The sequence below is a fragment of the Mytilus trossulus genome, chromosome 8, assembly GCF_036588685.1.
Source record: "Mytilus trossulus isolate FHL-02 chromosome 8, PNRI_Mtr1.1.1.hap1, whole genome shotgun sequence".
Taxonomy (NCBI): Eukaryota; Metazoa; Mollusca; class Bivalvia; order Mytilida; family Mytilidae; genus Mytilus; species Mytilus trossulus.
Window position 1 is genome coordinate 33,885,465 of NC_086380.1, and position 15,904 is coordinate 33,901,368.

At 31.5% G+C, this 15,904-nt stretch overlaps 1 protein-coding gene across 2 annotated transcripts in view; it reads right to left on the reverse strand.

The window, feature by feature from the left end:
* Positions 1-3,228: 3,228 nt before the first annotated feature.
* Positions 3,229-15,904, reverse strand: part of LOC134680860 (uncharacterized) — a 36,455-nt gene continuing 23,779 nt past the window's right edge. For both annotated transcript variants that reach the window (XM_063540129.1, XM_063540128.1), the window contains 8 exons: positions 15,538-15,600; positions 14,106-14,330; positions 12,338-12,517; positions 9,495-9,668; positions 8,603-8,991; positions 7,671-7,776; positions 6,999-7,093; positions 3,229-4,412 (listed from right to left, as the gene is read on the reverse strand). In XM_063540129.1, the coding sequence (XP_063396199.1) occupies positions 4,356-4,412; positions 6,999-7,093; positions 7,671-7,776; positions 8,603-8,991; positions 9,495-9,668; positions 12,338-12,517; positions 14,106-14,330; positions 15,538-15,600 (1,289 nt within the window). In that variant the 3' untranslated portion in view covers positions 3,229-4,355. The remainder of the gene's footprint in view (positions 4,413-6,998; positions 7,094-7,670; positions 7,777-8,602; positions 8,992-9,494; positions 9,669-12,337; positions 12,518-14,105; positions 14,331-15,537; positions 15,601-15,904) is intronic.

The following is a 15,904-nucleotide window of genomic DNA, read 5'->3' on the forward strand; positions in this document are numbered from 1 at the left end:
CTCCGGAAGGATAAGCAGATCCTGCTCCACATGCGGCACCCGTCGTTTTGCTTATGTGATTACAAATCCGGTAAATAGTCTAATTCGGTAGGTCAAATTCATGAAAGGGAAGGGGATTGTAGTTACGACGTAAGGAACATATCCGATATCATTTGTGAAACGGTTATTCAATAACGGTCAACCAACTCGTGATGGCGTCCGTACAATTTACGAAGGGGTGATTTCAACATTTGGAACTCTTGGTTTAATAGCTTCATTGTGAGCAGTAACCCTCTATCAAGAAAATCATGATAGGAAATGCAAGCACGGGAATATCATATCAATTGGGAGATATATACCCCGTAGGCAGGTGCTGCTGGAATGTTGCTACTTAGAAATGGAAAGTTCACAATTGGAAAGCTGAAATCATCTGTTTTGTCGTAAAGTTTTGTCTTTAACCGACCCTCATAAAATGTGTAATAGATTAACTGATTGTACAAGTATACAAATGACACGTCACAACGTCTTTACGTTAGAAGATAAGACATAAGTGAAGTGCCCGAATTGTGTTCACGCAATATTTTAGGAACAGACTGAGTTTTTAAATAAACTGGAATTTAAAAACATATTTATTTACAGTGGATTGGGAAACAAGTTATTGTTAACTGTTTACAAAATTATTTTTTTTTTTTTTTTTTTTTATTTTATTTTTTTTTTATTTAACTTTTTTGGATTCGAGCGTCACTGATGAGTCTTTTGTAGACGAAACGCGCTTCTGGCGTATATTCAAAATTTAGTCTTGGTATCTATAATGAGTTTATTTATTGCAATTTATTTTTATATGCTGCCTCGTAGTGGTATTAGCCTGGCAGTGAGTGTTTTTTTTCGAAATCTACATGAGTGTCTTTTACGTGCAAGTGGCTCTCTCGGAACACAGTTTAGCCATTTGTCGCCCCTACCGACAGACTATCATGGATTCTCATGACCATACTCGCAAATGGTGTCAAGGGAGAGCTGATAATTCAGTCATTCAGTCTCTGAATTTTTCACCCCGCAAAGTGAGTCGGAACAAGGAATCTTTGTGTTAGTCATATTAGTATTCCAATGTGCTAACCACTACACTTGTTCTGAATCAAGTTCCTGCAATGCTCGTTCATGGTTAAATATTTTAAGTGCAATGATGTTGGTCACGGTAACCGTAGAACACAAAAGGAGTAGACTGACTTTTGCTTACTAAACTTAGAATTTTTGAAATACTGAGGCTATTCTACCTGAGGAAAAGATTACCTTAGCTGTATTTGGGAAAACTCTAAGAAATGTTTGGTCATCAATGCACTTCAACTTCGTCCTTTATTTTGGCTTTTTATTTAACATGTTTTGAATTGAGCGCCAATGATTACGCCAGACGCGCGTTTCGACAAAAGACTCATCAGTGACGCTCGAAAAAAAAAGAATGTTAAAAAGGCAAAATAAAGATGTTAACTCCATGTAATGTAGAACGTTGCTGGTGTTTTTTTAATCAATTTAGTCCTGGTATCTATGATGAATTTTTCCCTTTATAAGTTAACAGAACAAGTAACAATTCTTTCTTTTCTGCATGACAATCTTCCGATCTTACTGTTTCAAATAGACAGGAATGAGCTTCATTACAAATTATACTGACCACTCTGTACATGTATATTGGAGAAATTGTATTTATGCATGATGATCCTTTGTTAAGTGCACAATCTGTTAAACATTTAAGGCCCCGTGTTGAAGTTTTTAAAATTGTTATTTGGATTGAGAGTTGCCTCATTGGCACTCACACCACATCTTCCTATATCTAAGAACATAAACACGCAGCGCCCATTTGAAGCTGTGGTAGCTTGTCGTTTTTCCTATGCAGTAACACAAAGAATAGTTCTTTTGTAATGTAACCGTAGCAGATGAGTTTTAAACATCGGTATATTACTGTTGCCTTTATTTATGTATGAAAAACGCTTATAATAGTATAAAACAAGAATGTGTCCATAGTACTCCAGAATGTGTCCATAGTACCCCAATCGGGGTTAAAACTTTAATATTGACAAAATTAGACAGATCATATCATAAGGAACATGTGTACGTTGTTTCAAGTTGAATGGATGTCAACTTCATCAACAACTTCCTCGACCAAAATCTTTAACCTGAAGCAGGACAGACGAACGATCGAACAGACAACAGACACACAGACCGGAAAACATAATGCCCATAAATGGGACATAAAAATCGGCTTGGTTAACAATAAATACAATTAACAAGATCATATATACTCTTGACAAAAACATTTAGAAACCAAAAGTATAAAAAAGTATGTCTTATCCTTACACAGCCAAACTCGGAAATTTTGAAAGACTTGTTGCTATGGGGATACTAAGGAGCCTGTATAGCATACGGAATAAAACAAGTTACCTTAATTTAACATAGTAATCATCATTGTTTTAAGCGGTACTATAGAGAATATTGCAAATTTAAATCCATTGTTTTGTAAAATGTTGTGTCAAGACATACTAATGTAGAAACTATGTTTTTAAATCGATTTATAATATATCGCCATTATTTCTTTCTTTCTGTATTACGACTATGCAACTCATTTGAAATTGTGGTTGCTTGTAGTTTTTTCCAGCCTGTTATAGAGATTTTTTGTATTTCTAGAATCTTTATATTGATTGAGGGGTATAACAGATTATTTAAGTTGTTTTGTTTTGCATGATTCAGTTCTTCTTTACAACAAAAAATGTTTTTCCAACCTTCATTGTTTGTGTATTGATATCGACCCTCTATCAATCACACTCTCATTTTCTAATGGCAGTCCAAACTCCCATCCCTGCAGCCTGTATTTGATAAAATAAGTTGGAGATCTGATCATATGGATCATATAAATAAAACAAAAAACGTTCTTGAATCAGAGTTTGCTTTTATTTCGAAATAAAACCACGTACAATTAATAAATACATGTATGTGTGCAATGTAGAAACATAATTTAGCAATCGTGTAAAATAAAATGACTGAACAGATATTTCAAATGCCAAGTGGAGGTTATCAAATAATGTTAAACCACCTCCTACCTTGAACCTAATAAAAAAAAATCTATTGTTTTATCAGATTGCATATTTTATATAATTTGAATATTAGACATACATTTAAAGAACTAAAAGCACTATTGCAAATACAATCGTTTGAAAGTAAGTAATACAAATGTCATTGTATTTATATAAAAGTTATTTTCCAAAATGACAATAAAACATGATCACAGCGTTATTAAAACACATTTCAACATCAATATCAATATCAAAATTTATACATTTTGATTCATATTATTTAAACAACAAGTCATAGAGTTTCCCCTGTAAATGTAGCACTTAAAGTAAAAAAATCAAAATTCAAAATGAAAGTACACAGAAAGGGACATTGTTAATAATAAACGAGCAAAATGTTAAAGCAGTTTGATTTTGTGAATTTGTAAACACAAAACTACATTAACGTTCACATTATAACAAAATGAGATGAACATTGATCAATAAATGCATACCTCTGCTGGTGGACTATCAGTCCCCGAGGGTATCATCAGCTCAGTAGTCAGTATTTCGGTACTGACATGATTTACTAAAAAAATTATCCGTTTATAAATTTATAAATTATTAAGAAACTAAGGTTTCAACTCCCTCAGGCAAAGTTGGCTTGAGATGAATTTGGCTATTTATTTTAGTTATTTTTTATATATACCTCTTCAACGGTTTCGGTACTTATACATCTTTGGATTTCAAACGTTTGGCTTTGAGCGTTCCAGATGAAGGTAAATCCAGAAAAGCGCTTCGGACGCAACAAAATAATAACGTGTTGTTTTCAATATTATACACAAATATAGTCACACTTATTAGAACCTAGTTTTTTCTTGTTTGGCTTTTACAACTGAACAGACCTTTTCTACGATTTTTATAATGACATAATAACCAACAGACCATTTTGACAATTAACTTATATTTGTGTTTCTTGAGTGGATAACATTTATCAGATATAGGAACTGTCTTCATCGTTGCTCACTTACTCATAAAAACATATTTCGAAGTCTATTGAAGTTTTATACAAATTCATATTTATAATGTTAAAATTATTTCAGCATTATGTGCTGATATTTATATAATAATATTTACATTCAGACATGTTTGGTTTATTTACAGGAAGTTTTGTTTTTATATTACAATAGACATCAAATAGTATTACACAATGCATTAAAAAGACGAATGCATCAATGTGCCTTGTACATACAAATGTTAGAAGATTGAGGTAATCACATGATATACAATTTCGTAGTTTTCTTCAAAACATTCCAACTTTTTTTATTTGAATTGCCTTCGTTACATTGCATTCAGCTTGTCCTTGATCTCCTGAGCTATACAATCGTAGATCTTTAGCTGCAAAAGAAACAAACATCGTTCATTATTTCTCAATATTTACGGTTTATAGCAATAAGCAAATACTACTTCATTGTGTCCATAACACTAATTGATATAAAGTCTCCGTGTATTTTTTCGCATTTTTACAGAATACAGTAGTTAACTACTACTACCTCAATTGGTCTACAACAAAAATGAATAACAAGTTTCCTTTACACTGTTTGCTTTGACAATACTAAGATAATAACCAAAATTGCGACGAACGTCAAACACAAAACAAGGCTTCGGATGAAAAGTATTCATAAAAAGTGGCAACTAATAAATATAGAATAATAGGTAGTTTCGTTTTTGATACTGACTGTATCATGTGGAATATCTAGACGAGCCTGTAAGGGCGAGTTAAGATATTCCACATGATATAGTCAGTATAAAAAAAGAAACTACCTATTATTCTGTTTATTCCTAATTATGACATCATACAATGTATTGCCTAGTATTTTCAGTGATACAGCAAGTACGTTGATACGCAAAAATATTAAGGGCATACGATACAGTTTTGATCCTGTATTTACAAGTTGATGAAAATTTGCAGATAGGCTTTTTTTAACCTGATTAAATCAAATATGTAATAAAAAATATACCTTCATGTGCTACTTTTTGAGTAAAATGAGGTCGAAATTAGGTATATTTGCTCAAAATTCAGACTTGTGGCCGTAATTACTTTTACAAAAGAAAGACATAACTTTTTTGTTATAAAAGATAAACACAAATTGTATTTTGTTAAATAATCGTTAATTTCTGTATTTTGTAAGTATACTAAAAAATATGCATTTTTGTAAATCAGAAATAACTCATATTTATCAAATCTTCATGAATTGAGTAAAAAACCTCATTTTTTGCTACATGCTTATCAAAATAAAAAAAATTCCTCTATTTACAGTTTTAAAAAAAATTGGGTCACATAATCTCCCTGCAAAATGAAACAAATTGACGTTTTGAAAAATATGGGTCCATGAACTCGTTTTCAAATTAAATCAGTTTGAATGATAAAAATCAGTCGAAAAATGCATCTTTTCCCGATATGTCACAGTTTGACGTCGCGAAAATAACATATCACGTTAGCAACGTCATTTCCTCCCCTGTAACTGTATCGTATGTCCTTAAGCAGTAAGATCAAAAGGAAAATATACGAATTAACGATAATATATTCTAATAAATCAAATTCAAGGTAAAACAACACCAATGACAGGTTTAGATATAACCCATTCCTCCCAACTGAGGCCGAGTTAATGTGTCGTGAGTTTTATTTTGAATTGGTCCATATTTTCTCAGTCGTGACCTGTTGTATCTGACTATAATATGTAGATTTCCTCATTGCAGTACGGTGACATAAACCAGCTTATATTTACTTTATTTGAAATCTGGTGGATGTTTTGTTTTCATTGGTACATTGGTAGTCGTATGACATCTCATAAACGTACTAATAAATGATATTCTACTAATCATTGATCATATATTTACAATTGAAATTTTACTTACAATTGAATGACGAATTGGATTTAATTGTTAAAGGAAAGCTAGTTTATCAAATAAAGCCTCCGCTTTGAAAGCCGTACATATTGTGACTTGGATGGAGATATAAACTTTTCTCGTTGGAACTCATACCACATCTTCTTTTTGTATGTAATGCAGGCACTTCTTGTTTGCATACAGCGCGTATATTTTTCACAGTTTTATAAATATATCAAATGAAGCCTAACTTACAACCTATAAATTTAAGTCTAACATTTGAAGTTTCTGCTTATTTTGAAGGCTCAGCAATGGTGATAACGGGTCTCGGACGTTTCAGAAAATAATATATATGTATATAATTCCGAAAATTATTTACAGACTCAATCTATCACAGAAGAGGACGTCAAAATAATTGTCAGAGTATAATTGTATTGTTACATTATATGTTATATATACACACATGTTCGGTATTGAATTTTATTCTATGAAGTTCATGAGTAGAATGAACATGATATCATATCGATTGAAGAACTGTAACAGAACACATCGGACTACAATGAATTTCTATTGTATACCAATTAAAAAGGCTTTATTTCGAGCCAGGTTTTTGACTTTCAATATCAAACCAATACCTCTTCGTCTCGTTTGTAGTATTATTTATTAAGTAACGTTGAACATATTTTTAAATCAATATAATGATTTCTTGTTAGTGTAGTTATTGGTTGTTTTTGACCTTTTAAATATATGCACATATGTCATATGCGAACGTGGTTAGTACTCATGTAGGTATGCTTGTAAATAGATATAGAAAGATGTGGTGTGAGTGCTAATGAGACAACTCTCCATCCAAATAACAATTTATAAAAGTAAACCATTATAGGTCAATGTATGGCCTTCAACACAGAGCCTTGGCTCACACTGAACAACAAGCTATAGAGAGCCCCAAAATTAAAAGTTAAAAACCATTCAAACGGGAAAACCAACGGCCTAAATCTATAAAAAACGAGAAACGAAAGTTATGTTTGTTTTACAAATATCTATAAAAAGACCCATAACACCATGGTCGTATCACACTCAACACTGTAGTCTTACATTTTTGATACTACCATCTAAGTACTGAATGCCATTAGCGGTAGGTTGAGTAAGTGGCCTGCCAAGTGCAAAAGTTGGACCTTTTAATATTGATCCTGAAAAATAAAGATAACGCAAAAGTGTATACAAAATATGAGTCAAAAGTATGTTAGTAAATAACCTAAGTTCACGGGTTTAGTGTAGGCACTTAAGGATACGCTGTCGACTTAATGTTATACACCATCACATAATAATTTTATGTGTTTATTGTAAATTTAAAGTAAAGAAAACAAATATTAATTTATCAAATTCACGTCAGCTATGATAAAGCGACTTGCTTTGCGCTTCTGGTGAATTGTTTCGATAAACAGACGTAAGGCCTGCGACGCAAAACGCGACGAATGAATGTCGAAACTTTATGCGGAGAAAAAGTAAGGTCTTAATAACATACAAGATACGACTAGGTAGTTACAAGAGCAAAACATGCAATCATTCAATTAATTAAAAATGCACTCGACGAACAAGGGTAAACAAAATTTGCATCAATTAAATATTTAGGACAAAGCTATAAGTCAAAAAGCTTGAATGCTATGAATATTTCTGAATTAAAATGAAATAAAATGGACAAACGGTCCTTTTTGCTATTTTATAATAAATTCGGAATACCATATTTACTAAGGATTAAATACTGACCTGTCATGGCAATGGAACTTTCTTGACCATCAACATTTAAAACAAAGACGTTGCCATCATAAGCCATTGTTACGTCAACATAAGCAGAAGTTGAGCCTGTTATCGACTACAAACATTTTATGAATCATACAATTAGTCTAACCTATGGTTTTTTTTTTATATATGTGGTGTATATGTAAGCATTAATGGTAAGAATTCATATCATATATGTTTGTTATAGATATCTGAAGTTGATAATGTAAATATGCTTTAATTTATTTTCTAGTTTCGAAGTTTTCCTCTAACCAATGTTTTTTTCAGTTCCAAATTAAACTGTTTTCCAATATCAATGACTTACAGTGTTTAATGAGGACAGTAGAGTTAATACATGCCATTATTCTTAAACTTGCTGTATATTGTCAAAAGCAGAAATGCATGTCTTCATATAAGTAAATGAAGATGTCATCTGTAATTTTATCGTAAAATGGAAAATGCCGATACATTTTATTATAACATGTACCGGAAACTGTTAACTCTTCTGTAGCTACTTCCTTCATTCCGATTAAGTGAGGGAGATGAATCTTTCAACATTCAGTTATCGGTATAACGTTTTATGAACTGTAGTATGACTGTAACCGCAAACGCTTTTCAGTTTTAATCACGTGTTTTCACGGTTGTTTTGTAAAAGTTGTAAAAGTCGTACTAAAAGTATTGTGTTTCTAAATGTTTAATTTTTGTAGATAATTTTTCGTGCATTGTTGTTTTTTTCTATATTCTTTAAATGTTTTCCGATTATTCTCTTTTCTTTATATGAAAGTACCCCATTTAATATTCACTATTCTTTCCTTTTGAGTATTTTTTTGTCTACTTTTTTTTATATTTTCGCTCAGTAATCTTTAATTTAACCCCAATCATGACCCTCACTGATGTTAGAAAGACAAATTCAAACTTACAACGTTTATGATTTGCATTCCGTCTGTTGTCTGCAACTGACTAAAAAATGTATAATCGCCAGTTGGTGATTTGCCCACTTGTATAGAAATCGATGGCGTATCGATCAAGGAGGTTGCAGTGTCAGGATATATACAGTTTATAAGAATTTGTTGCAAGCCACTTGGGCTGCTTGCTGACAGCTGCAATTTGAAGGACACTGCAAAGGCCTGTTGAAAATCATAATTAGCCAACCGATACATTATGATATGACCGTTAGGTGTAAGTTTCATTGCATCTGGATCCGTTTGAAAATCCACAAGAGCATTTGAATTGATGCCGTATATCAATTCACTTGTCTGTTTAAAGGTGAAAACGCCATTTTGACCTTGTTCCACCAATGCTTGACAACCTGGAATAGTAATTATATTTCAGATATTGACACATTTGTACTGGTATTGAATAAATAATAAACAACTAAAATGTGTCCTAAGTACACGGATGCCTCACTCGCACTTTCATATTCGGTTCCGGCTTAAACTGCATTCTCTTCTTTAAAAATGATTGATGTTATTTCAGATTGTTTGTTTAGTTACTAGAATATGACATTTTTCTAAGATACAAAAGCCTCCTTTGTCGCATTGTTTTCATCTATTTAACTTTTGTATTAAAACCAATGTATGTTAATCAATTATTCTGCGAATACAACTGTTTTTTTTATTTAAACATCTTATATTACATCACACAAACTACATTAAAATCACTATGGCTGGGTACTACCTAACCAAACCAAATAAAACAGGATAATTCCAGATGCCCCAAAAAGGTAATCAGTATCGATATAATATGTGTCTGCAAACACATATGTCGGAGAATTGTGTAATAACTTAATTTGATAGAAAGATAGTTACTTACCTGTAGGTAAAATAACAATGTTTGTGTCATGTGTTGAACATGAACATTTTGATTGGTCATAAAGGGTTCCAGATGCGCATGTCTGGTGAATCATAATAACTGAACCATCTTGAGCCTGTTGCTTCACGAAATATTTAGACGCGTCGGCTGGGTCCTCCTCAAAATTACAAGTTTCTAAAATATAAAACAAATATGAAAACAATGTCTTCATGACATGTATTTGTACTCGGAACTCATGTGCAATATCAACTAGTATTACATTGAAACCAGCTGAGAAGAAATTATGATAATGTTGCTAAAAGGACTTAACATTTTATAATTCTGGACGGCAATTAGAACCTTAAATGATGTACAAACTATAGCAAAAGATAACATTAATGAAATTAAAAAAACAAGATTTCATTACGTACATAATTTTTAAATGATGCAAAATGAAGTTCAAATTTAAACAATTAGTGACGTACGCATGTTTATAAAAGACGATAAGTTTATGAGAATAAACAAGTCATAGATACGGGGATTGAAATTTTGTTGATGCGCCAGACGCGCGTTTCTTCTACAAATAACTCATCAGTGGCGCTCGAATCAAAGAGTTTAAAAGGCTAAATAAAGTAAGAAATTAAAGAGTATTGGCCATTGGGGACACAAATTTCATAAACAATTTCATAGATGAGTACAAAAAAATATTACAGATTATAGACCCCCTTCCCCAAATTGTGGTTAATGAATAGACATAAATTATTCTAGATCTGGTATATGACGAGTGGTAGTTTTATGGGACGCCGAATGGGACTCTTGTGGTTTTGTACAAAATTCAATTCTGTCATAACAAAATCATTTTTGTCTTACAAAACTATGTGCTCCAGACTTGTTTTATGAGAACTTCAATTTTGTGATGACAAAATTCATTTGTGTAGACAAAATTCATTTTTGTCATGACAAAATTCATTTTTGTAGACAAAATTCATATTTGTCATGACAAAAGTCAATTTTGTCTAAAAAGTATGCAAATATTAACATATTTGCATACAAAATTGACTTTTGTTACCTGATATGGAAATTGAATCACAAAAGTCAATTGTGTGAGATAAGATTCAATTCTGTGAGACAAAATTAACTTTAGTGAGACAAAATTAACTTTGTGAGACAAAATTACCTTTTGTGAGACAAAATTACCTTTTGTGAGACAAAATTAAATTTTGTGAGACAAAATTAACTTTTGTGAGACAAAATTCAATTTTGTCAATTTTGTTGAGACAAAAGTCAATTTTGTTAATTTTGTTGAGACAAAAGTCAATTTTGTCAATTTTGTCAATGTGTTGAGACAAAAGTCAATTTTGTCAATTTTGTTGAGACAAAAGTCAATTCTGTCAATTTTGTTGAGACAAAAGTAAATTTTGTCAATTTTGTTGAGACAAAAGTCAATTTTATCAATTTTGTTGAGACAAAAGTCAATTTTATCAATTTTGTTGAGACAAAAGTCAATTTTGTGACGACAAAAGTCAATTTTGTGACGACAAAATTCATTTTTGTGACGACAAAATTGACTTTCGTAAAATCAATTTTGTTGAGACAAAGGTCATTTTGTCAATTCTGTTATGACAAAATTCAATTTTGTTGAGACAAAATTCAATTTTGTCAATTTTGATGAGACAAAATTAATTTTTGTCAATTTTGTTGAAACAAAAGTCAATTTTGTCTCACATTGGTCAATTCTGTCTCACAAAATTCAATTTTGTCAATTTTGTTGAGACAAAGTTCAATTTTGTCAATTTTGTCAATTTTGTTGAGACAAAAGTCAATTTTGTCTCCATTGGTCAATATTGTCTCACAAAAGTCAATTTTGTGTAACAAAAGTCGATTTTGTATGCAAATTAGTTCACAGAATCCAAACTATACTAATTTGAATACAAAATTGACTTTTGTCGCCCAATTTTCAAATTAGGTAACAAGAGTCAAGTCTGTGTAACAAAAATGAATTTTGTCATGACAAAAATGACTTTTGTCCGCTGATAGATAATTTTGTATGACAAAATTTTAAATTTGTAGTATGATACAAATTTTGTTAAACTGAACTCATTTTTGTTGAACAAAAGTCACTTTTGTCCGTACAAAATTTAATTTCGAGTACAAAACCACAAGAGTCCCGTATAGTTTTGCTTTTAAATACTCACTGTTAAAGATTTGTCAGAGAATAAACGCGAAAACTTTCATTCGATCTGATATTTTTCACCCCTTAATCAATGATTAGACTATTAGTTATGTAATTCATATTAGTTCACAGAATCCAAACTAAACTAAAAATGTGTCTGAAAATATTTGCTTAATCTTTTTAAGTGTAAAGAAGATAAACCATCATGCAACGACAAAAGTTAAGATATCAAAAGACAACAACTGACTTGATAGCGTTGTGACAAAAAGTTACTATATTTGTAATGTATCTCCTAATAAGTTATAATTTATAGCGACAATGATCTTACTGATCAGAGGTAGCTTCTTATTACAACCATAAGATATTTCACAGAGATTGTGTTACTGATTTTGTGATGGAAGCTAAGAAACAAAACAATAAGTCAATAATAAACATATGAAAAATATGAATAAACATGAAACATACTTTTTAGGTAATTTTTGAAGAAAAATAAATTGCCAAAAAGAAAAGAAAAATATTACCCGAATGATTATGTGTCCATACAACAAAATCCAAACGTTTAACTTAAGAAATCAATAATAAAAGATTTTCAAAATTTATGGCTATTCAAACATTCGAGAATCGGGTTATATACCTCCCGAATATATTTGATACTTGATGGGTTACCCAATGTTATGACACCAATACTTACGGAGAGTGGGACCAAAACAACTAGTTGTTCCGGGATCTGGTATGCATTGAAGAGTGTTTGGATCAAATATTCTATTATTTGAGCAAGCCATTGGTAGTGGTATTCCCCCTTGGCACATCCAGTATGTTTCACAACCTAGATACGGCATAAGTGTCCCGTCAACTTGACCGAAACATTTATCTAAATAAAAATTTATTTATCGATTGAAAAAAACTGAAGATAACTTAAGATAAACAAATTATGTAATGCACAAGTATGTATTTATTTTTTACCATCAAGCTCTAATTTTCGGCTTACTGTTCTGTCTCTAAATCGTTTTTCATTTTTTGCCATGTCGTTTTGAGTTGTTTTATTTTGTCTGTAGAACAGTGTGCTTTTTCTACTTATCTATGTTAAATAAATCACCTAGGTATGTAATTATAAATGCGGTTAATAGTATTTTTTCAAGATTTCAAAAAGGGTACTGTGACCTGAAAGCCAAATAAAAATAAATTGTGTAAAGAAGAATTAATTAAATACACCTATATATCGACTTTATCTTAAGTGACACGCTATACAAGTATTTGATTTCGATCACACGACTTGGAGTTTTAAATAATAAAAATGAATAGTGTAAAATGAAACAAACATATGGATTATTTTAACTGTTGTGGAAAGCAGACAATCAAAAGACTGGTGAAACAAATGAACAAAATTTGTACAGATCCAATTCCACAGAGAGACAAAAACTACACAAAGGAAACCAACACACCTCACACCAAATAGATAAAACAAGACCGATTGCACAATCATTAAAAAGTCAAAGTTCCTTCTCTGCTTGTTCCACATGTACTGTGTCCGTTGATATAGTTTGTGGCCTGTGTCATCAAAAGAAAAATGTGCTTCCAACATAATTTGTACCATGTTTTAGCAATACATAAATTAAATTTATTTTCGTTTGCCTTTTTTTTTTTAGCTAAAAAAAATACTAGAAATGAGTGCAGAACAAAATGATTGCTATGAATTGGTGTATGAAACAAATTTTAAGTGAATTGAACCTGATTGATACGTTAATCTCGTGCATGTGCATGCTATACAAAAGTATCCATGATCAAGGTTAATCTCCCTACGCAAAGATTCCCACAAAGGAGTAATTAGGAACAGTGACTAAAATCAACACTTCATACGTTTTACGGTAACCATCAGAAATTTGATGATAAATTTTACATATCTGAGTGTTAAACTATTCGCCTCATTCGCTGTTTTAGTCTTTGTATATACCAGATTAGTAATCTTACCGAACTGAAGACAGATCACATAGAATTCAAAATAATCCATTAATGAAAACACACATGTATACATGTGACATCAGATGCAAACATTTAAAACATAACCATCTATCTTTTCTGATTTGATTTTTGATTTTTGTCGTGTTAACATCACCTTAAATCACCGCATAATGGCTATTTATTGGAGGCAAGTTTTCATTGGTGGAGGAAGCCAGAGTGCCCGGAGAAAACCACCGACCTTCGATAAGATAACTGACAATCTAAGCCAGTTAAGTTTGGAGTCGGCTGCGAACTAACAACATCAGTGTTAAATGGCTAATAGTTACAGTAGTAACTTCTTAGACTACTCGGTCACCGAGGCTCCTATTTTTAAGAACCTTCAGCAATATTATGTATTGTTATATCTTTAATTTTCGGTTTGATAATTTTCAAATATAACTGCTTCCTATTCAGAGCACAGACATCATAATATAACTATTGCATATTGTACGTTTACTTACTCAGTGGGTTTGGACAAACCATATTCTCCCAAGTGACACATGTCTTATGTTCCTGGGACCAAAATGTTTTAGCGGCACAATTTTCCTCCTTTGCCACCATGATTTCATCACCATTGGTGTCATGTGTTAAATAGCAGTGGTAGAACTTAGAACAGTCACTGTCGTGTGCGACATACGCATGTCCATCAACAATTACACAACCTTCACATAATGGATCAGTTACAACTACAAATCAAATATGTACACTTTAAATGAATGTAGTACATGTATAAGATATATAATCAAATGGAATGTGTGGATTTGGCTAAATTTAAGGACCGATTTGATTTGAACGGTCCTCAAAACTAAATTTTGAATTATCAAATAGTGTGGCCGCAAGATTCACTGAAAAGACATTAATTATCGAAATGCGCATCTGCTGCAAAATTTGTAATGTTTTGTTTTATTACAACGATAGAATTTGATAGTTAATTGGTATAACTAATGGCCGGGACACGTATCAACTTAAGACTATCAGTTAAAGTGAGTGAAGACGAATAAATTAAAAAAATTATTGAAACATATAATCTTCAGAAACTTTTTGTTGGTCGGCGGTATATAACATTTATATTATAATTACGCAAATGATGCCTCCTTTTCAAAATTCCTGAATCCACTCCTTAGAATGTACTTATAAATTGTCAATCTAGTTGTCAGTTGGTGTGATCAAGTATTATCCCTTTTCAAATCATGGTGTTTGATGTGTTACCCTTCAATATGTTTATTTTCTATAGTTTACATAGCAAATAAACTTATCATAGATACCAGGACTAAATTTTATATACACGCCTGACGCGCGTTTCGTCTAAAAAAGACTCATCAGTGACGCTCGAATCTAAAAAAGTTAAAAAGGCCAAATAAAGTACGAAGTTGATACTCTATCCTGAAGATTACTATCTGTTTGGCTTACATTGACATGTAGTTGAATTGTGATTTCAACGTATACTGCAATTCAATATATTTGATATCACAAAAGACGTCGAAAAAACTCGATAACTGGATTTATACTTTCCATAATTGAAAGGCATTTGCCGTTAATTCACTTGTGATATAAAGTTACTGATGGTATATGATCATGTTTATGGCATTGGCAACGACTGTCAGAATTTTAGTTTAGACCATCAATTAGAAGTACAGGTTATCAGATATTTGACGACGTCCGCTCTAAATTCAAAATGTGTCACTTAGAATACTTGATATATATAATATAAAAAGGTATAAATATAATAACACTTAATTAATTCGGTCGATAATTACAAAACATTGACCGTACCCGACTACAAAGAAACACCTTTTATTGTACCTGTTTCTTAGCTAAAATATTTGACCAAATAAATGATATGTTTAGAGACAAAATATAATTATTTATAAATACTTGTATAATAAAACATACTTGGTTCGGTTTTTAGTGTTGTCGTAAGCGGTGCAGGTGTTGTTGTAGTAGATGGTGTAATAACTGAAACGAAAAGAAAAACATACTAAAGGTGAAACTATGTACATGACGAAAATAATATAAAAAAATGTAACACTAAGGCAGTTGAGAACTATTGAAAAGACTGATAAAAAGCAATGGTTTAATATTTGTAATTGCATTAGACATCACGAATCCTCATTCAATGATGACATAAATACAAGCTCAGTTTTATATCTTTCGATTTATATTTGGTAAAAGGTCTTCGTCTTCAAGTTTCATAATCAAAACTATACTTATAAGTGATATTTGATTGATAAGTTGATTTAGAAGTATTGCTTGTTAGTTT